General features: G+C 34.6%; 2 protein-coding genes across 2 annotated transcripts; both read left to right on the forward strand.

Annotated features, from left to right (window-relative positions):
• Positions 1–2,253, forward strand: LOC122593668 (pentatricopeptide repeat-containing protein At5g16420, mitochondrial). The gene has a single exon (XM_043766104.1). The coding sequence runs from the start codon at positions 402–404 to the stop codon at positions 2,061–2,063; it is 1,662 nt and encodes a 553-aa protein (XP_043622039.1). The 5' UTR covers positions 1–401; the 3' UTR covers positions 2,064–2,253.
• A 9,383-nt stretch (positions 2,254–11,636) lies between these two features.
• Positions 11,637–17,923, forward strand: LOC122593669 (putative glucose-6-phosphate 1-epimerase). The gene is made up of 9 exons (XM_043766105.1): positions 11,637–11,958; positions 13,992–14,066; positions 14,216–14,272; positions 14,355–14,515; positions 14,750–14,890; positions 15,916–16,018; positions 16,094–16,193; positions 16,748–16,993; positions 17,634–17,923. The coding sequence occupies exons 1-8, from the start codon at positions 11,833–11,835 to the stop codon at positions 16,960–16,962; spliced, it is 978 nt and encodes a 325-aa protein (XP_043622040.1). The 5' UTR covers positions 11,637–11,832; the 3' UTR covers positions 16,963–16,993; positions 17,634–17,923.
• The last annotated feature ends 4,089 nt before the right edge of the window (positions 17,924–22,012 follow it).

Here is a 22,012-nt window from a genome sequence, read left to right on the forward strand (position 1 = left end):
CTACACAGCCCCCACCCAAATCCCCAATTCATTCCCAACAAAACCTACCGCCGTCCCATCCTCCCTATCTTCCGATCTTATCATTCCATCATATTATTAATTTGATATCCCGAAAAAACAGATGATTCAATTTTAGTCTCAGAAAGTTATGGTTATATTTTACACATCAGAAACTTAATTTTATTCCTAATCATCAGCCGTCACGATGGTGCCGGAATTCCTAAGCAGCAGCCCGCAAACAACCGCTGAGGTTTATTGTATCGGTCAAATTGTCACTGAGGCATTTTAACAAACACTTGGCAGGCATCATTTTTTCTTGCGAAATTAGTGTCATGTTATCACTGTTTATAGATACAACTGACTTGAAGGAGTTGCATTAGCTTAGCTATATAAGGAAGACAATGACGAGGGGTTCTCTAATTCCAAATGCAGCTAACAGAATCCGTTTTTATATACGTCACTACTCCACAAACAACAACAATAACTCTAGCATAGATCCGTTTGTCGCCCACCACCATTTATCGGCTATTGAATCGAAATCCCAACTCCTTAAATCCTACACGGTAACACCTCCGATCAAACCTTGGCCACAAAAGCTATGGCCCAAACGCCTTGTGGCCATGATCACCCGCCAACAAAACCTTGACCTTGCCCTCCAAATCTTTTACCACGCCGGAAACTACCATTCCGGATTTGAACATAATTACGAGACCTATCATTCCATCATTCACAAGCTTTCTCGTGCTCGTGCCTTTGAACCGGTTGAAACCCTTGTTTCCCGTTTGCAAAAGTCGGGCATCAAGTGTGGTGAGAATCTTTTTATTGATGTCTTACGCAGTTATGGCCTAGCCGGCCGTCCTAAAGACTCCTTACGGATATTCTTGCGGATTCAAGACTTTGGTGTCACAAAATCTGTACGGTCTTTGAACACCCTTTTAAATGTTTTGATTCAGAATAGGAAATACAAGCTCGTTCATGCTTTGTTTAAATGCAGTAAAGAAAAGTTCGATATCGTACCAAATGTGTTTACTTGTAACATTCTTTTGAAAGCATTTTGTAACAACGGTGACATAGAAGGCGCCCTTAAGGTTTTAGATGAAATGCCAGCGATGGGAATGGTGCCAAATCTTGTGAGTTATACAACTGTGTTGGGAGGTTACGTTTCGAAAGGGGATATGGTCGGTGCAAAAGAGATGTTTGGTCAAATTCTTGATAGAGGGTGGATCCCTGATGCGACGACTTACACGATTTTGATGGATGGGTTTTGTAAGCAAGGGAGATTCGTTGATGCAGTGAAAGTGATGGACGAGATGGAGGATAATAAAGTTGAGCCTAATGATGTTACTTATGGTGTTATGATTGAAGCTTTTTGTAGAGAGAAGAAGACCGGTGAAGCTTTGAATTTGCTAGATGATATGTTTGACAAGAAATACATGCCAACTTCGGCGCTTTGTTGTAGATTGATCGATGCTTTGTGTGAAGATGGGAAGGTCGAGGATGCATGTGAGCTTTGGAAGAAGCTTTTGAGGAAGAATTGTACTCCTGATAATTCAATATCAAGTACACTTATACACTGGCTGTGTAAAGAAGGGAAGATTGGGCAAGCTAGGAAGCTGTTTGACGAGTTTGAAAGGAGTTCAACTCCTAGTGTATTAACATATAATACACTGATTGCAGGGATGTGTGAGACGGGAGAGTTGTGTGAGGCTGGTAGGTTGTGGGACGATATGGTGGAGAAGGGATGTGTTCCGAATGCATTTACGTATAACATGTTAATTAAAGGGTTTTGCAAAGGTGGTAATGCAAAAGAAGGGATCAAGATTTTGGAGGAGATGTTGGATAAGCGGTGTTTGCCAAACAAAAGTACGTATTCAATTTTACTTTTGGGACTCTGTGAATCAGGGGATGAAGCAAAAGTAGTGAAGGTACTTGATATGACTCGTTCTAGTGGACACGTGATTGATGGAGATGTTTGGCAGGTTCTTGTAACCAAATTTGGTAGTTCTCTTAGTAAGAAGGGAGATGTTATTGTTGAATCAGTATCTGTAAAGGACGCCGCTTAGATGTCGATCCTGCATAGTTATATTATGATAAAAAGGAGTCTAAAACAGTGTCATTTTTGATGTAATAGTAGTTTCTATGACAATAACAATTGGGATTTTCGGCCTTAGGTTACTGATTATCCATCCAACTGACAGTTATATCTATCCAATTGAAAGTTAGTTGATCTAAAGCATCTCCGGAGTTTATGTATATCAATTGGTTTATACTTTTCAAATTATGTCAGCTTTGCCTCTTCTATTTTTTTTTAATGGGTTTTGACTGTGGGACATACTTTTTGACACAAATTAGCTTCTAAGTGGTGAGTATTCAGTAAAACTTATTATGTGACTTGGAATGTCAGAGAGGATTTAAATCTTGTGTGGAATGTCAGAGAGGATTTAAATCTTGTGTGCCTACTGCCTGGCATATCTGTGATTCAAGATCTTGGTTGCTGCTATTTCCACAATTCCATCAGGTACAGTGTTATGCTGGTTTGTATCATTTCTATAGCTGTGGTTTTTGTTGTATTTGGTAATGAAACTTTTCTTCACTCTATCGGTAATGCATCCCTTATTTAATGTACCTACATGTGATTGTTTTTCCAAGATTATCATGGCTATCAATATAGGTTACCTATATTGGTCTCACTGTCCGAGCAAGTTTTTTTTTGATATCAAGTCATGCCTACAAGTTCATATAATGTCTTCTCTCCCCTAGTCTCCACTTTTTCTTAGGTATTTTGACATAAAAGTGCTTAAGTTGAAGATAACAATGTTTGCATAAATTTAGCCATTTGTGAGTGTTATGTCCGTTTGTGGATTTTAACAACCTACTTATGAACCTGTTATATTTAGGCAACAAAAGAAGAGCACATTTCATTTGTAAATTTCTAGTTTAAACCTTACCTGGTCAAAAAAATTAACTATTTTGTTTGCTATAGAAAGAAAGGATTTGTGCTCTTTGTCCCGATACAGAACAACCTTTAACTTGCTTGGTTACTAGTCTAATATCTGGATAGTTTGTATTAAAACTAAGAGTGGTGGATGTGGGAAGCGGGTAAGCCCGTGGCTTGACAGTGGTTAAGCTTTCTAGACCAATAGGAAAAAAAAAGAGAAGCAAATCTGTATTAAAAGTGTTGCTTTTTCCGACCAACTGTAAGTCATTGTTGGCCCTACTTTGAAATACGGGGCTTTATATCTTAGGTTATTTTGAAAAGTATTGTTTTTTATTTCTGCTGAGATGCCTCTGACCAGTTGGACTAGTCATTGGTGAATTAATATAAAAATAGCGTAAGGTTTTACGTATTTAATCTTTTTGGTATTTTGTGCTTGAAGTAATAGGAAAAGAAAATGGAAAGAAAAAGAGAAGGAAATATTTCGTTGACATCAAAGAGACTCCTCAAAATCAATAAACGGACCAATATAGATAGATACAGATCCCATCCATCAACAAACATTAGTCAGTGTATGTGTGTGTATACAATCTATATATACATATGAGATATACTACAATTATATGTAAAAAGTAATTTATTATAGATAGAAAAAGAGAAATAGAGAGAAAGATGTCAAGATCAGAATCAGAATCTTCATCATTATCAGAAAGTAAGAGTCATGAGATCATTAAAGGAATAAATGGTCTTGATAAAATCATCCTTCGTGAAATCCATGGCAGTACTGTTGAGGTACTTTTCTTTTTCTTTAACTTTGTATTTCTTGGTTTTAATTCTATTTTGTATTGTAATCTATATCTCTATATATTAGTATCTATATACAGAGGCGGATCTAGGAATTTGTCTAAGTGGGGGCATAAAAAACTTACTTGATGGCGGATGAGCGACATAACGGCTATTAAACAACGGCAAAAAGCTGTCAAACTGTAACCCAATAGCCTCAAACCAACCATGAAATTCTGCACATTAACAACAATGATAAAATATAATTACAACAGCATAAACAGCAGCTAAATATCAGTTTGCAATAACAGAAATCAGCCTACAAAAAACTATAAACAGCAGCTAAAAAACAGCTTAAATGACAGCAGCAGAATTCAGCAAAAAACAACATAGATACAGCAGCTAAATAACAGTTAAAAAACAGCGTTAAACAGAAAATTACCAGCAAATAACAACAGCAAAATAACAGTTAAAAAAACAGCTTTAAACAGAAAAATTCCAGCAAATAACAACAGCAAAGACAAGCAATTCAGCAGCATAAATCCTGTTAAAAAACAGCATAAAAGGCAGATATAATACAGAAAAGAAATAGCAGACAGAACCGTAAAAATTAGCACTTAAACAACCAAAACTAACATCAAAACAACCATTGTAAACTTCATTAAACCATGAGAACCAAGTTAAGTTCCTACAATTTGCCTCTACGCTTTCCTAACTTGTGGAAGTGGGTCATTACATCTTCAATTTTAACACTATCAAGTACTTCTTTTTCTACAGCACAAATTACACAAGAGTTCAAAAACTCGTCACCAATTCGGTTGCGCAAATCTGATTTCACAAGTTTCATGGCAGAAAAGCATCTCTCAACTGTTGCTGTTGCAACGGGCAAGACTAGTGCTAGCTTTAACAATCGGTAGACCAAATGGTAGGAAAGATGTTTTCGCGTTTTCACCATCTCTTTAGCAAGGTCAGCAATACCATTCAAGTTGGCAAATCTTTCATCTTTTGAGACATTGGCATAGTACAAGTGAAGCTGATCTTCAAGTTGGCTTCTTTCCACGCTATTAAAATCATTCGGATAAAACTCACTCAGTTTTACTAACTTAGATGCATCAAAGTCAGAAAATGAGTTATGCGGGTTCAAAGCAGCCATGTTTGCAATTAACTCGGTGCTTACGTCACTAAAGCGATCACCAAACTCTCGAATTTGCATATCAACAATAGTATTAAAACAATCAAACTCATAATAATGTTGATTAGTGATTCTGGTCTTTTGTCTTTTGCCTTTTCGATTAACATATGTTTCCTTCATATTCACCATTGGAATATCATGTTTTTCACAGAAGGCAGATATTTTCTTTAGAAGTGAACCAAACCCTTTTATCCTATATTCATTCAAATCTCTCTTGACAGATTTCACCAAGTCAGCCGCTTCCAATATATCTTGATCCTTTCTTTGAAGAGCTTGTGACAAACAATCTGTGAGACCTAATATGTGCTTCATCAATTGCAAATGAAACACAAAATCAAATGATCCAAAATAAGTTAGAAGACCTGTTGCTTTGTTTTGGGTAGAACCGTTGGTGCCTTCCTCTTCAACAAACTCAAGTACCTTAATTACCGATGAAAAATCTTGTTTTGAACCACATTTGTCACAAGTGATAACATCTCAAAGAAGTTCACAACACCTAAGTGTTTTTTCGCAACTGCTACAACAACAAATGAAGTTGGTGAGCAAAACAATGAATGTAATATGCTGAATTATTTTCTTCCAAGATTTTAGCTTTCAAGCCATTAAAATGTCCACGCATATTGCTTGCTCCATCATATCCTTGACCCCTTACTTGACTCAAACTCAAACTTTTTTATCAGAAAAAAAATTATCAATGGCAGATTTAAGAGATGAAGAGGATGTATCAGTCACATGAACAAGACCAACAAAGCTCTCCTTGTTTGATACATATCGCAAAACAATAGCCATCTGTTCCTTTTTTGATACATCACTCGATTCATCAACTAATAATGAAAATACACCATCACCAATTTCATCAAAAATGATTTTGAGTACCTCTTTTTCATAGCTTTGACACATAGCTTTCTGTATACTTGGAGCCACTAACATATCATTCCCCGGTTCCTTTTTTTAAAGTAAGCTCACAAATAGTTCATTTTGACTTGCAATTAATTTCATTAGTTCCAAGTAATGTCCTCTGAAAAAAGAACTTTCCGACTCATCATGACCGCGGAATGGTAATGCACCATTCAACAAAAACCTAGTATTTAAAAGACAACTCTTTAACCGAATTGCATACTCCTTTTTGTCAATTTCATTTTTCTTGTGAATGGCAGCTTCAATAGATTGATTTTTTCTCACTAGATCTTCACACTTTTTTAGTGCTATATTATGGAAACTGTTAATATCACCAATATGCTCATTAAATCTCTCGGTTTTATTCCAACTATTAAATCCTTGAGTCACAAACGCTTCATTTCCTCCACGATTGTTAACATCATCTCTAAATAAGTAACAACACAAGCAAAATGCTTTATCTGCCTTTACGCTGTACTCCAACCAATTGCTATATTTATCAAACCATGTCAGGACAAAACGCCTTGCCCTATTCCCTATCATTGTTTGTGGAAAAGTATGGCCACGGGGTTGACATGGTCCTCGAATCCAATATCGTCTGCTTATCTCGTCTCTTTGGTTAGGATTATATTTCAAAATTCTTGGTCTCTCGGAGGGATCCCAAGGAAGATTATTCATATCATCTACTGTAATAGGCGTTGAGAAAGTAGAGCGAGGTCTTTCTATATTAGGGTTATTTCTCCTTAAAGATTCTTCATCGGTATTACTAGAAGACGGTTCTTTTCTTTTAAAATATCTTTCCATTTATCTAGCAAATAAAAAAAAATAAATTATGTATGTATTGTACAAATACACAATCTGTTGCTTTATTTTAATTAACTAATACAAAGAAAATCAACAATTTAGAAACAAGACAACAACTAATAATGCTTTTAATATATCAACAACTTTAATAATCTATTCAGACTATATATTCATATTTTGGTACTAACTAATAGAAAAAAATCAATAATTTAGATTTCTAGGGTTTACAAAATTATGAGTTAAGTTAGAATTTCCACTTACCTTCACCTTGTTCAGAAAATCAGAAGCAAAATTCAATACTTGAGTACATGATTGAAGGAAGGAGAAGAGGTTAAAGGAGATCAGTGTTCACCACGAGCGTTGTTTGTTTTAGTCTATTACTACTGAGTTTTGTTTTTTTCTTTTCCCACGTACGCACAATCAATTTTTAGCATGGGGATTTTTATTTGTTGGGCTGAGTAAGGGGCATTGCAACTTTTGGGTTGGGGCACACTTAAAGAACTTGGGCTACTACTGAAAAATTTAGACTAGTAAACTGATAATTATTTGGGCACTATAGGGGGCATTACCCCCCCTAAAACAATACTACATCCGCCCCTGTCTATATACATATGAATATATGTGTATATATATATATAAGTATGAATGAATATATGTCAAATGGTGATGATACAAGTTTGATCTCCTTTGGAACCAACTTTAAAATTCTTGTATTCATGTAAATAAATATAGATCACTCTAGATCTCTTGCTTCTATAGATATATATAACTTCACCTTTTAAACTTAGTACTGATTTTTGTCGGTATGTCTGGATCGAAGAGTTCATTTGTTTTAGAGTATATTAGTAATCGTTGATAAATGGGAATGTATGAAGAGTTAGTGATTGAAAAAGTGTTATGAAGAGCTAGGTGGTCAAGTGACCGACTGAGCGTTTAGCATTTTAATCAAAGACTGGTGTTTTCAACTTTTCACGATGAGGAATCAGCGGTTATATCGTTTTTAGTAGATTGTTTTTAAAAAAGGTTGAGTTTTGGTGCGAAGGGCTTTTAACGTGGAAATTTTGAGAAGCATTTTGGTGCTTTTAACTGCCCCTGTTTGAATCTGCACAAAACGGTACCTGGGTACACCTTGAGGCAGCTGACTTTACTTTTCCATGCATCGGAAGTAAGTACTTTCGGTGCATCAAAGACCATTCAGTCAGCACCTACAATTCCACGTGTGTAATCTACTTAGTATAGGACTAATTCATTTCACACAAGACATCATAGAATTTGTACATCAATATTTTACAAAATAACTATTTTTGTTGTAGTCTATATGATTCATATAAAGAATTGATGTAACTATGCTTAACAATATACTATACAAAACAGCAAGTTAATGCCTCAATGTTTAAGTTTTTGTTTCTAATATAAATGTAAAATAACTATTAATTTCTGGAATGGTTACATATCTCACTAGTACAAATGCAGAATCTTATGCAAAAACTAATACATTTTCTATGCAATTCCCTCTTTTTTTTTAAACTATATTTATATGCGTTCTTTATGTTATGCATAGTGTTTTCTAGAAAGGTATTATAGATAATAATGTCAACATTTTAATCACAGAGGTTTGCGTTGAATATCAAGGAATGGGCTTAAGCTTAACATGCCACCTCCTTACTTAACCTGCACTATATATGTGACACCCAAAAGGTAAGACCTTTATTGTAACACTCTTATGAAGGGTTGGTGCTGACTTTCAAGCTCATTTGTGATGGTGTACCCATGAATGGGCGTAACAACCACCTCTCTCCCACTCAACCTGGGCATCATGTGTATGTGAATTTAAATCATAATGTTTCTAATTATATGGTAGGTCGTTTTTGCTCATTCGTTTACGTTTGTATGTTTAGTTCAAGACACAAACGGACATGAACACAGTTTTTTGTTCTTTCATCTGTTCATGACACGTTTGTTAAGTTAAATGAAACGACACTAACAAGGCCTTGTTTGTGTTTGTTTATTTCGTTTACAGGCCTACACCTCACTTGGATCAGAATTCCAGTAATATCAATCGAGTCTAGCCTGCTTGCACCTGTTTGAGATCCACACTTAAGAGAACAGTTGAACTTGAGGAAAGATGTCTTGTGCTTTATTAGCCTTCGGGCATCAGGAAGAGCATGAACTATTTGGTTCTGCCACCTCTAAACACCCATAACCCTACCATCAAAGATTTGATGTGTTCACAAGTGGCGACACAGAATAATGACCGTTACAACAACAGGAGACGTCTGAAATAACAACCACATGTAACGAAGTCCTCATATCCAGGTGTTTACTTTTCATACAAATCATCGTTTTGATCAATTGTTCTCATTATGTATACCCGAAAAGAAATGTTTTGGGTTTTTACAGGATTGCATCTCTACTTTTGATTTTGTGGTATGACGGTAACCCCACTCAAGCCACCTCTGTTGACATGGCAAATAAACCCTCTCTCCGCAATCATCCAACAAGGTCTTGGAGCCAGACAAATAACCAGCCCTCCACATTGTAAGGTTTTCCTTCTCTCTCAAGCATTACAGACATTGTTTTTCCTTAAAAGCTTTCCAGGTATGCATTTTCTCAAAAGCGTCATTAATACTCATTAGACAAGGTAGATACATTTCCCCTTTTCACATGCTATGTAAATTATAAATAACCGAAAATGGCACTTTAGCAATTTTAAGTTCTATGCAGTATAAATTATAAAATTATAAGGATTGTTCTCTCTTCAAACATTCCACCATTTTATCCTTTCCTTTTTCTTAACGTTCAACAACCTGATTTTGTGATATATAAAATTAGATGTGGGAATTTTGACCCATATACTTACAAGGGGTTCATTTGGGATGTTCATCAGGCCCAATAAAAATAACTCAAAAGGAATTGGTCAAATGGGTTGAAAGTCTGTCAAGTGAAACCTTTTTCTGTCTTAGTTGCAATTGTTAGTGATTTTGTGTAATTACGTGACAAGTTAATTATTAGTAAAATAGTTAGATGTCAAGACAGTGTTGTGAGCTGATCAAACCCGTAAAAGATTACTCATTTTGAAGTAGACCCATTTGATGCATTACCCAACCCGCCTGACCACCGATTTTGCCACCTCTACTTAAAGAGACTTAAACTCATGGTTAAGGGGTTATAGAGTCTATTTGTCACAAGGTCAAACCCTTTACTTCCTTATTGATCAACGTATACTTGAATTCCATGGTTTATTCTAGGGCTAAGTGCGCCAAAATGTATCCCGAAATTTCAAACTTGCTATTGTATGTTTACGATTTTCAGCGGTTGCTGTTATATTCATCTCACCTTTATTACTTGTAAACCAGCCACGTTGGCAACAAATAAGAAAGTTCGATACAATCAAAGGAAGTTTGGAAGTTGAATACGTACAATAACAAATCGTGCCAAGTGCTTATATCCTAACTGCAGTTGCTTTGTTGGGACTTATGGTACAGGTTTTTATCTTAAATGACATCATTGAGGTTATGTGCGCTGCTATGTATGGTGTCCATTTGGCAAGACCAACATTTGAATTAGAATCTAACTCATATTTTGTTTTCGGTTTTCTTTTGTAGTATGGGCAACTTTTGGTTTATATTCCTTGCAACTTTGGAGGTGGTGTCTGTGGGTGTGTGAAATGTATATGCAGCAACCAACACGTGTGTATGTAGAATTATTCAAGCAGTAAAATCTTGTTCTTGTACATTCAATAGACTTGTGTTCCTTTGAGTTTTGATTGTAAAACGTTTGAAACAAATCATGTCTTTTTTTTTACCGAAAAAAAAAACTAGGAAAAGTTTAGAATGTTAAATTGTATAATAGGATAACCATTAATTTTGATAGTTAAAGATTGAAACCACGTATGTAGTGATAGTAACTAGCCTTGTACCCGCGCGATGCAGCGAGCATTGGAAAAAAACGCTGGTTAAGTAGCTGTACAGTGTTATGTGAATGTATGATTCAAGTCATTCAACTCAGTGAAACTTAGTCCGGCTGAAAGTGCAAACCGCTGTTGTTGTTTTAGAGGAAATGTTTTTTTATGTTGATTGATTATTAAATTCAGTAACGCATGTGTGTTATTTTGGTATACTATGTGAGCAACTTAAGGGAAGGGAAGAGATTTATTTTTAAGGGTAGTTTTGGAATTTCAGGGATGAAATGTTTGATGGTAGTATAAATTAAAAGGGTAAATTAGAGATTTTAAAGGTAGAGTGTTAAATTTTTAGGAGGTAGTTTGTTTATATAGATAGTATAGATATAGATGATGTTTAATCTCATATTGATATTTTATCATTAAGGAAATGTTTTTAAAAATTCGAATGAATACACATTTATCCGGTTCATTCAGCGAATATGGGTATTGATAGATGCAATTCTTTAAATGAATATGGACATGAAGATGGATATACAAAAAATAAAAGGATACGGTGACATTGAATTGATCAATCTAATCAGAAATGACAACCTTTTACTGGAAAAAAAAATTGACATCCGATTCATTGTCTTCCATCCATCGGTAAGAACTTTACTTCCATAGTTCCATTTGTATTTTCGCCTTAGGGGTAAGACTCGATCAATAAGACTCCCATTGTCAAAAATGGTATTTAAAAAAATTCGTATTGCCATTACACACGCCCAAAGATATTATTTTTTATTATTGTGAAGCCGATCTAATTTATTAAAATATTTAATACAATGTACATACATTATAATTATAACTTTTTTTAAAATAAAAATAGTTTTTTTTTCTTTTTATCTATATAAAATAATCTTCTAATTTCAACAATTATGTAGTTACATAAAGATTAAAGGTCACATATTTAACATTTACCAAAAATGTAAGGATATTGACTTTTTGGGCATGAGTTTTGCACTCTTGATGCCAAAAACGTTAGCCATTAGCCCTTTATAATAGGCGAAATATTTAATTTAATAAGTTAATATAAAAATAGCATAAAGTGTTATATATATAATAGGAAAAGAAAACGGAAAGAAAAAGGGAAGGAAAATATTTGGTTGACATCAAAGAGACTCCTCAAAATCAATAAACATTTGTGTGTCCGTAGATACAGTGTTAAGTCAGTGTATGTGTGTGTATACAATCTATATATACATATGAGATGTACTACAATTATATATGTAAAAAGTAATTTATTATTATAGATTAGAAAAAGAGAAATAGAGAGAAAGGATGTCAAGATCAGAATCGGAATCAGAATCTTCATCATCATTAGAAAATAAGAGTTGTGAGATCATCAAAGGTATAAATGGTCTTGATAAAATCATCCTTCGTGAAATCCATGGCACTACTGTTGAGGTACTTTTCATTCTCTTTAACTTGCATTTCTTGGTTTTAATTCTATTTTATATTGTAATCTATATATATATATATGAATGAATATATGTCAGATGCTCATGATACAAGTTTGATCTGCTTTGGAATCTACTATGTTAATAAAACATAGATCACTCTAGATCTCTTGCTTATATAGATTATGTATTACTTCACTTTTTATACTTAGTACTGATTTTTGTCGGTATGCGTGGATCAAGGACTTCATTTGTTTTAGAATATATTAGTAATCGTTGATAAATGGGAATGTATGAAGACTTAGTGATTGAAAAAGTGTTATGAAGAGGTAGGCGGTCAAGTGACCGTTTAGCATTTCAATCATAGACTGGTGTTTTTAAGGAATCAGCGGTTGTATCGTTTTTAGTAGATTGTTTTAAAAAAAGGTTGAGTTTTGGTGTGAAGGGCTTTTAACCGAAGTTTTGGGAAACATTATGGTGCTTACAACTGCCCCTGTTTGAATCTGCACAAAATGATACCTGGGTACACCTTGAGGCAGCTGACTTTACTTTTTGATGCATCAGAAGTAAGCATTTTTGGTGCATCAAAGAGTAACGTTCAGCTGCATTAAAGCAAAAAAAGTAGGCGAATCAATGTTAAGATCCCTTTTGGATGGGATGCCCGGGGGTAGGTGGAAGCACCAAAATGCTTCTTATGGTTTCTATGCTAATTAGACCTGGCAATTGAGACCCGTGACATGATAAATGGGTCCAATTGGGTAAATTTTGGCAGATGTTGGGTTGATTTGGGTATTAGGAAAGAAGAGAAAGCGGGTTTCAGATACACCCCTAGAAATTCCGATATGTTGTATGCGGGTCGAGCGGGTCGAGACTCAAGACCAACCACTCGTAATGTATATGTACAGAATCTCAGCCCTCATGAAATAAACTGAAGATGATGAAACGATTAGAATATTAGATGTAGCAACCGCCGTTGGCCGGCAAGACGGCGTAACCACCGGAGCCCTCTTCCCAGTTATACCATTTCCGGTCATTACCCCGTCGTCGTTTACCCCATAGTTGCCGGAGAGTAATATTTAACAATTTTGGAGTTTAATACCCACTGTTGAACTCCATACGAATGAACGGTAATATATATAATATATGTCGGACATGGTGGATTGGTGGTACAAGCAATAAACTTATTTTTTTTGTGGGAGATGGTGAAGTACACAGTACACACACATATCTATCTGTCTATATTTGTATAAAATATAATATATGTGTATTATATTGAAAGTTCAGTAAGTTTGTATGGCAAAAAAGACATACACGTGTATACAATATATTTCATGTGTATGTACTATATGTTGTAAACTTGCAGTGCTTTTAAATATTTGGTTGAATCATGAAATTGTGTTTATTGATTTCGTTAAAAAAATCATTTGATACCCAAAATTTAACATACAATTCAAAAATAATGCGGGTTGACCCGCACCCGACCCGCGCCCAACCCGTTTTGACCCACATTATTGAAATGACCCGTTTTGACCCGCACCCATTTCGACCCATTACCCAAACCCGCCCGACCCGCCCATCCCGCCCATTTTGCCAGGCCTAATGCTAATACCCCTTAGACCATCCACACTCCCAACCTACATCAACCCAACCTTTTAATAAAAAATTTATTTTTCCCTCTTCCACCTAAACAACCCAACCTAACTCAACTAAAAGACAAACCAATAAGGTTTATAAATAAATCTTAACTAATCGCATAATGACAAGTGGCAAAAGTTGGGTGACTCCTTTAAGTCAAGCCACCAACCAAGTTGTTATTTTAAGTGACTTTTTCATTTTTTTAAAAATATTTTCAGTGACCCACCTTCCAAAAAGGTTGGGGATGTGGGTGGTCTTAGAGATGAATATGTAGAATGTGCAATCATGCATGTCGGGCTCACCTGTAACTTATATCGGTTAATGCTTTCTGTTAGTGTTGTGTAAGTCTGATTGTACATGAAGATTTTGTATTCTTAATGTTCTTTAACCCAACTATTTATGCAGGTATATCTGTATGGAGCTCATGTGACATCTTGGAAAAATGACCAAGGAGAAGAGTTGCTTTTTGTCAGTAGTAAGGTACCACTTATCCATAAAATTCCATTTTGATAAATGCTTTTATACTCGTATTTATACTACTTGTATTGTGAACTTTTGTACTACAAGCCTACAGATTTTTTTTATTTTGCTATTTTCCCTACTAATCCAGAAATGAACTTGCTTTGCAGGCTGTTTTTAAGCCTCCAAAGGCAATACGTGGAGGTATTCCAATATGCTTTCCTCAAGTATGCACCTCTATCTCTTTTTTATTTTGGTACTTCACTGTTTTTGGATTTTTTCTAGTCATGGACACTTGTTCCTTTGCAGTTCTCAAATTTAGGCTCCCTTGAAGCACATGGATTTGCTAGATGCAGATTGTGGTCCATAGACCCTGATCCTCCTGCTTTTCCACCCAATGTCACAAACAGAGCTTATGTTGATCTCTTACTTAAACCGACTGAAGAAGATTTGAAGATATGGCCTCACAGGTATATGAGTATATCTGATAGAAGTTCCAAGCTACCTTTGTGTACTAGCTATCTAACTATAATGTTCATAAGTTTTTGGTAAATAGAAGATCATGAAGTTGTATATTACTTTTCATATATGATTTATTCTATTTGTTTATGCGTATCTTATTGCTGCTTCAGTAGATGATCTATTCCATCTATATACGAGTATCTTATTGCTGCTTTAGTTCTAACATCTGTTTTCATTTGTAGCTTTGAGTATCGGCTGCGAGTTACTCTGGGACCTGGAGGAGACTTAATGCTGACATCTCGGGTCAGAAATACTAACACTGATGGAAAGCCATTTACATTCACGTTCGCTTATCACACCTATTTTTCTGTTTCAGATATCAGGTAAATTGGTTTCACATCTTGAAGTTGATATTTTATGAGAAATTCTGTATATGGGGTTATTTTGTGTTGCATTTTTATATCAACCAGCCAGAATTGAATCTGTGTATTCTTATCTTAATTCTTGTCCTAACCTGTTGTTTAGTACATAGATACAAATTGATGTCATCGTGTAAATAATAGGAAGCTCATTCTATTATAGTAGTGAATTGGTGTTCTTGATACATTATTTTTCTGATGAACTGTTGATTCTAGCTTATTTCTGTAAGCACAATTGTATTCCATCATATTTGTCAATATCTATCTTATATGGTTTTATGACTAGTTTTATTGATGAGATTTTTCGTTATCCGGCTACATGTCTTGGATGGTTTGTAAAGTTCTGGATGTCTTCTGTTTTTGGTCAGTGGAAAGTATACTTTTCATATCGTTTATATAAACATATCAAATATATAAGTAAACTTTTATTGTCTTCTAAAGTTTGATGCTGATTAAAGCCTGCTCCAAAGCTATATGCCTGTCTCTCCTCTTTGAATTTAGGGCCCAAAAATACTTTAGCCTAATACTAAAATAATTAATGATTAGTATTGACATTTGATTTAAATATTTTTGCTTAATACTAAAGATATTCTTCATATTATAAAGGTGCTGATTTCGGATATGGGGGTTTATAAGTTTTATTGAAGTGTTAATGTTTCTCTTGCAAGATAGCAGCGACTATGTAAAGAAATGTCTAGAATAATAGAATCTACCCAGTCTGATAACTTTTTGTTGATCACTTGATCGTATTATATGTATTAAGGAATATAAAATTCCTTTGTTTGGGGTAATCATGTTCATGCTGATCAATGATGGTGATATGGTCCTTATCTGTAATGATATGAAATGGTGAAGAGGGTCCTACTTTATTGATCGTTATAGTCATTCACATTTGCACTATTGTTCATTTTGGAGCATTGTTGGTTAACCCTCTGGTTGGATTAATGATCATCTGTTTCTAAAAGATACATCCTAATTTTTCTCATCAGTGAAGTTCGAGTGGAAGGATTGGAGACACTTGATTATCTTGACAACTTGAAGAACAGGGAGAGAAATACCGAACAAGGGGATGCAATAACGTTTGAATCAGAGGTAATTTGGTTATTTTGCACTTCAATTTAATCACTTTACATGGTTTGGCTTATGTAAGCTTAACTTTTTACCCAGATTGACAAGATCTATCTCAGTACACCATCAAAGATTGCAATTCTGGATCATGAAAAAAAACGAACATTTGTCATCCGCAAAGATGGACTTCCTGATGCTGGTGAGATTATGCATTTCTGGTTAAGATTTTTTTTCTTAGCGAATTGATTGTTCAAACTGTAATAGTATCAATAATTTATTAAAATTCTGACGTTGGTTCTACATTAGGGGATATATATATGGTTGGATTAGTGATCTTTTTGGCAATTGTCATTATAGAAAGGGTTTTTAGTAGCTACTTTATAATCTGAACCATGAACAAAGTTTCCCCAATGTGCAAGGGTAGCGCATATGACCTTTAATTCATAACATTGTAGCTCTTTTCACCCTTTTCTTTGTAAGTTTTTTTATTCATAAGCAAGGATACATGCCTGGATATGACCTGTTATATTCATTGCCATCACATCAAATCTGGAAAAAACCCGATTGCTTACTATGTTGTACCTTTTCTACAAACACCTTCTTTTAGGTACCAGACATCTGCAGAACATATAATCCAGAAATTTCATAACTTACAGTGATCCAGTATTATCCTTAAATTTTCTTGGTGAGTTATATGTTCCAAGTACCATATGATCAACTTATGGCCCTATTTTTTGCCTATTACTCTATTAGTGGTGTGGAATCCATGGGATAAGAAGGCAAAGGCTATGGCTGATTTTGGAGATGAGGAGTACAAACACATGCTTTGTGTGGAGGCAGCCGCGATTGAGAAACCCATTACATTGAAGCCTGGTGAAGAGTGGAAAGTAAGGCAAGAACTATCGGCTGTTCCTTCAAGCTATTGCAGTGGGCAGCTCGACCCTAATAAAGTTCTCAAGGGTAGTTGAGAGACACCTGCTGATTAAATGTCATGTACAGGTATGCTTGATAACTGGTGATATCCACAAGAACTAGACCTGTTTTACTGTTTATATACTGGTGATAATATTAATACTGGTGTTTTCTTGATATTAGGGGAATCTGTTTATTTAGGAGCTTAGAATTGCCTAAATAGTGTATGAATTGCTTGCAACTTTTTTAAATCTTTGTTTTAAGATAAATTGAATCATTATTCTTTTTCTTTTTTTTTTTTCTCTTATCACTTTGTAAGTAATAAAGTAACAAATCATATTGTTGTGTTAGACAACGGTGCAAAGCATTTCACCCTTACCTATAATTCATGTTGCCACTTCTATTTATGGGGCTTCGTAGTTGGCATTTTTTTCCCTAAGAATAATCACACTTGCTTGCTACACGTTTAATTGGCCTCATATTGAAGGTTGGTGCATAGAGCTGAACTTAATTTTAGAGCTCATAAGTTGACATCAGAACTATCTTTGATCCAAATGGACTAGCATAATATTTATCTCAACATTACTATTAATATCAGAAATGAATTACTTGCACTATGCCAAAGAAAATCCAGTTTCTATAACAACAAAAGATGCATATGTAGTTATAGGTAATTCTCCTCCTAATTTGAGACTTTTTCTTGATGCCACTTTTGTTAATGCTACAGGTTTGTGGTGAAAGAAAAGCTCATGCCAGCTCTTCCCTGTGAGTCCTATTTTTCTCGTGTAAAATTTTCATTACATTGGTTAAAATGGCTGAACTCTTTTGAGCAGAGAAGTTGTCAAAAATACTGTTCTTTACTAAATTCTACTGATTGTAATGTTAATGCCAAACCTTAATTGGCAAAAAACATAAAGGGATGGTCTAAAAGATTAGCCATGTTATGGTTTTGATTAAAAAAAAAGAAAAGCCATATATTTTGATGGAAGTAATTCAAATCTGGTGCATATTTTATCATTATTGATTTCCTGTAGATTGCCTAGTTGAGTTTGATTGTTTTTTTTTGCTGTTGGATATCTGTGGCATGTTTAATGTTCATCTGTTGAGCGGGTGTTTGAACTTTGAAGACCTTATGCCTCAAAACCTTAATGTTTAATGGTCACCTATTATTTTGGATTGGCCACAATGCTTCTGTTGTTGGTGGCTAAAGATAGGGACTCAGCATAGTTTGAGAGGTAAATGCTTATGCTTAGCGTTCAAATAATGTTATAATTTGCCAGGGTGATTAGAAGCATTCCATTCATTCCCTAGTAACAATGGGTGTGCAAGATGGATGCTAATTGAATCAAGTATATGTGTTAATGCAAGTGCAAAGGGTGTAAATTATTTTATGGGTCTCTAATACACCTCATATGTGCCCAGCTCAAAGTCATTTGACTTTTTTTTCAACCAATCTTCAGTTTCGTGTCCATCAATTTCATTATGGATGTTTTTTTTTGTTGGCATCAAAGTGTACCGACCGTGTAGAATCAGTACCGTTATCGTGTTGGTTACTTGTTGAACCTTGGGATCGGTAAAAAACAGTGTTAATGAAGAAGTAGAGATTAGAGCATTAAAGTGTGACAAGGTCGTTTCTGCAAATTGCAAATGGATTTGAAGAAATGAGATCAATAACTAACTGTCTCAGGGCTTAGAATAGGATTTGAAGGTGTGCCTGTGGGTGGGGGGGGGGGGGGGGGGGGGGGGGGGGGATATGATTAGTGAATATTCATATCATTTATAGGGAGAAAACGGGGGGAAATGATTTATACTACCTAAAGAGGTATTTTGTATTACAATATGAATTAGGCTCTAAAAATTGATCCCATTTAAAGCCTCTTAAAAGCTTAAGTTGCTTGATCCACTTAGCTTTTGAGCCAGAGTCTGAGGTCAATTATGTTGAAAAGTAGACTAGAACAGCTTCAGAATGGTATTGATCTCATCGAATTGACTTACGATGTATATGCTGCAATTTATGTGCATAGTTGTAATTGTGTTTCATTTTGTTTGAATTGTACTATATATACTATTATCCTTATTAGAAGGAATATCGAGATCATTTTTAATATGGTATGGCCTAAAAAAATGGTTGGCCTTTCCTTCAATCCTCTCCTCTTCTCATTGGATTTCTCTTCCTCCCTCTTCCGATTTTTTTTTCCCTTCCTTTCTCTTCTGTTCTACGGTTTCTGCCTATCATCATGGCCTCCTCATCAACCGATGATCCTCTTCCTTCATCACATACGTCACCAATCAAACTATCAGCCACCAATTACATCTATTGGAAAAACCAAATGACATCCGTATTAACTTTTCAAAACCTATTTCATCATGTTGATGGAACCGAAAAAGCGCCCCTTGCCTTCATCAATCAAGGCGATACACATGTCTCCAATCCTGAGTTTTCGGCATGGCTTGCGGCCGATCAAAGAACCATTATTATTCTCAATGCCTCATTTACAAATGAAGCCATATCCGTGATTGTTGGTGTCTCGACAGCCCGTGAAATGTGGTGTGCACTAGAAGCCGCTTATAGCAATTCATCTGTGGAGCGGATCCTTAATTCTAAAGACCAATGTTGCCTCACCCAAGAAGGCAATAAAACTATGGCGGAATTTGGTCACTCTTTCATTGATGCTGCAAATCAATTACTCTGGTTTTTATGTTGTCCCCGGCCATCGTTAGAAAGTTTCTCCACATCGGTACATTCTTCCCGCACTATACCTGCTTTGTACGTTCTTCCCTCCCCAAAGCTTTGATTTTGTTTTTCCTTTGTTGATTAAGTATATAACAAACTTTTTTATTTACTATTTTATTGAAATATTTTTCCATTAAGTCAATTAAGTCGAAAACAAACGACGAATCAGTCAATTAAAAGTCATATTGAGTTAAGATGATGATGTAAATTTATTTCATTCAAATTTTCTAAACGATTGATGTACGGTCAATGATACAAAATTCTTACGTTTCTCACATAATTCACCATTCTTATTGAAACTTTACTATCCCAAATCCCAATAGTTGGAGCTTTTATTTTTTCTATATATTATTCAACGAACCATGTTATTTCTTACCCAATATAAGTATATAATATATTACTGTATAATATAGGAAGTGATATGGGCATCCGTACCATTGTTTTTGATTGATATCCATCAAAAATAGTTAGAGCACTCCCAATGTTCATCCCGAATACATTTTAATACATTGTCACATTAATATTACATCAAAAAAAACTTCTTTTCAACTCACACACAATACCAATACATTTCAATAAACTCCCTCTTACACACCCACAAACATATATATTTCAAAAGCAAAATAAAACAAAAAAACAAAAACAAAAAACTCTTGAATACGCCCGTATTATCCACCAGAGTTCACTCCGCATACTTGATAAAAACAAAACATTTTACTTTATTTTGTCGATTTATTTTACTCTGGCTCAATTTGTCCGTATATTATATACTCGTATCATTTTGTCAAAATATATTTGAAGAGAGTTTATTATGCCACGCTATTACCAGCAGAACAGGTCATTCGACTATAAGTTTGTGGTGTAAATTTGATAGGCTATTCATGTATTTGACTTTGAAAAGGAAGGTGAAAGATTACCTGACATAATATCACACGCAATTTAAGGCGGGGGAACAGCCATTGATGTTGTGGTACAGTTTTAAAAAATTAAAACTAGAATTTTTTTTTTAGTTTTTTTTTATTATATTTTTTTTTGAACATTAAAATTAAAACTAGAATACAAGCCAAAAAACGAAAAACATTCGGAGCAATAAGTAAAATAATACTCCCTCCGTCCCAATTTAAATGTCATGTTGACTAACTTTGACCGTAAATAACTTTGTTTGTGTCATTTAACACTTGATATAAAATATATGAATGAATTGAGTTTTTAATGTACTTTTCGTTCATAAAGTTTCATCAACTACTATATAGTACAAACAAAGTTATTTACGGTCAAAGTTAGTTAAAGTGACATTTAAATTGGGACGGAGAGAGTAGTATTTCTTCTTAAATCAGGTCTCATAATCTGTTTAACAACTTGATCATAATACTTAAATAAAAACAAAAGATAGAATCGGCGGATTATATTTTCATCTAATCGGGTTGTTAAGAGCATTATTAGACTGATAAAAACATAGGACTGGTCAACTACATATTAACACATATAAATTTAGCTTTAAATACTTAGAACTTAAAAATTCATCAATTACATTACTACATTCAAATTAGTCATAAAACCTTTGGATGTATGTTTTTTTTAATGACAAATTTGCTTCTTTATATACATAACTCTAATTCCAGATGAAACATATGATGGGAAAACTTTTGTCTTCATTCCTGTGAGCATTTTACTCACACCAAAATTTGAACTTAAAATTTCTGAGTCTCATGGTCCAAATACCAATCTTCTACTGATGATAAGTGGATGTATGTAATTTATAATTTTCATATTAGTAAAATGCGGTAATCTTATTATTGAGATGTTGTAGCACCGAAACGAATACAGCAAAGGGGTGTGGGAACGATACGGGAATAGGGAATGGTAAAACTAAAAAATTTAGGATACGGGTATGCCAAAGATACGGCAATAAAAAAATAAAAATATATTGATTTTATATAAAGAGAGACTTGAGAGATTCTATATATAATTATATATGTATAATTTTATAATATATGCTTGATGGTGACAGATGATCACGGATTAAATTTTTTTATTATCAGTTTTAGAATAGAAAAATCCTGATGGTGATGGTTATCTTAGTTGTATAATATAGTTGGTTTGTGTTTGCGGGTATGCATAGTGACAGTTATTTTTGGAATAGAAAAGACTTATTGAAACCATAATGTTAATTGGATACGGCATGGAAGTTTCATAAAAACGTTTCGGTATATATGGAAACTTCAAAGAAACGTTTCGTATGCGTTTCGTACGAGTTTCTGTTCCAATGGAGTTTCCGAAAGAGGTACACCTACCTGTTTGGAGTTTCAGAGTATCATAGGATGCCAATGAATCAATGATCAAAAAGGAAAGTAGGAGACCAAGTCTTTGAC

The sequence above is a fragment of the Erigeron canadensis genome, chromosome 3 (assembly GCF_010389155.1).
Source record: "Erigeron canadensis isolate Cc75 chromosome 3, C_canadensis_v1, whole genome shotgun sequence".
Classification (NCBI taxonomy): Eukaryota; Viridiplantae; Streptophyta; class Magnoliopsida; order Asterales; family Asteraceae; genus Erigeron; species Erigeron canadensis.

Coding starts and splice junctions, on each gene's coding strand:
- LOC122593668 (XM_043766104.1), top strand. CDS start 402: ATGACGAGGGGTTCTCTAATTCCAAATGCAGCTAACAGAATCCGTTTT.
- LOC122593669 (XM_043766105.1), top strand. CDS start 11,833: ATGTCAAGATCAGAATCGGAATCAGAATCTTCATCATCATTAGAAAAT. Junction 14,273..14,354: donor TTCCAATATGCTTTCCTCAA/GTATGCACCTCT, acceptor GTTCCTTTGCAG/TTCTCAAATTTAGGCTCCCT. Junction 16,194..16,747: donor AGATGGACTTCCTGATGCTG/GTGAGATTATGC, acceptor TTACTCTATTAG/TGGTGTGGAATCCATGGGAT.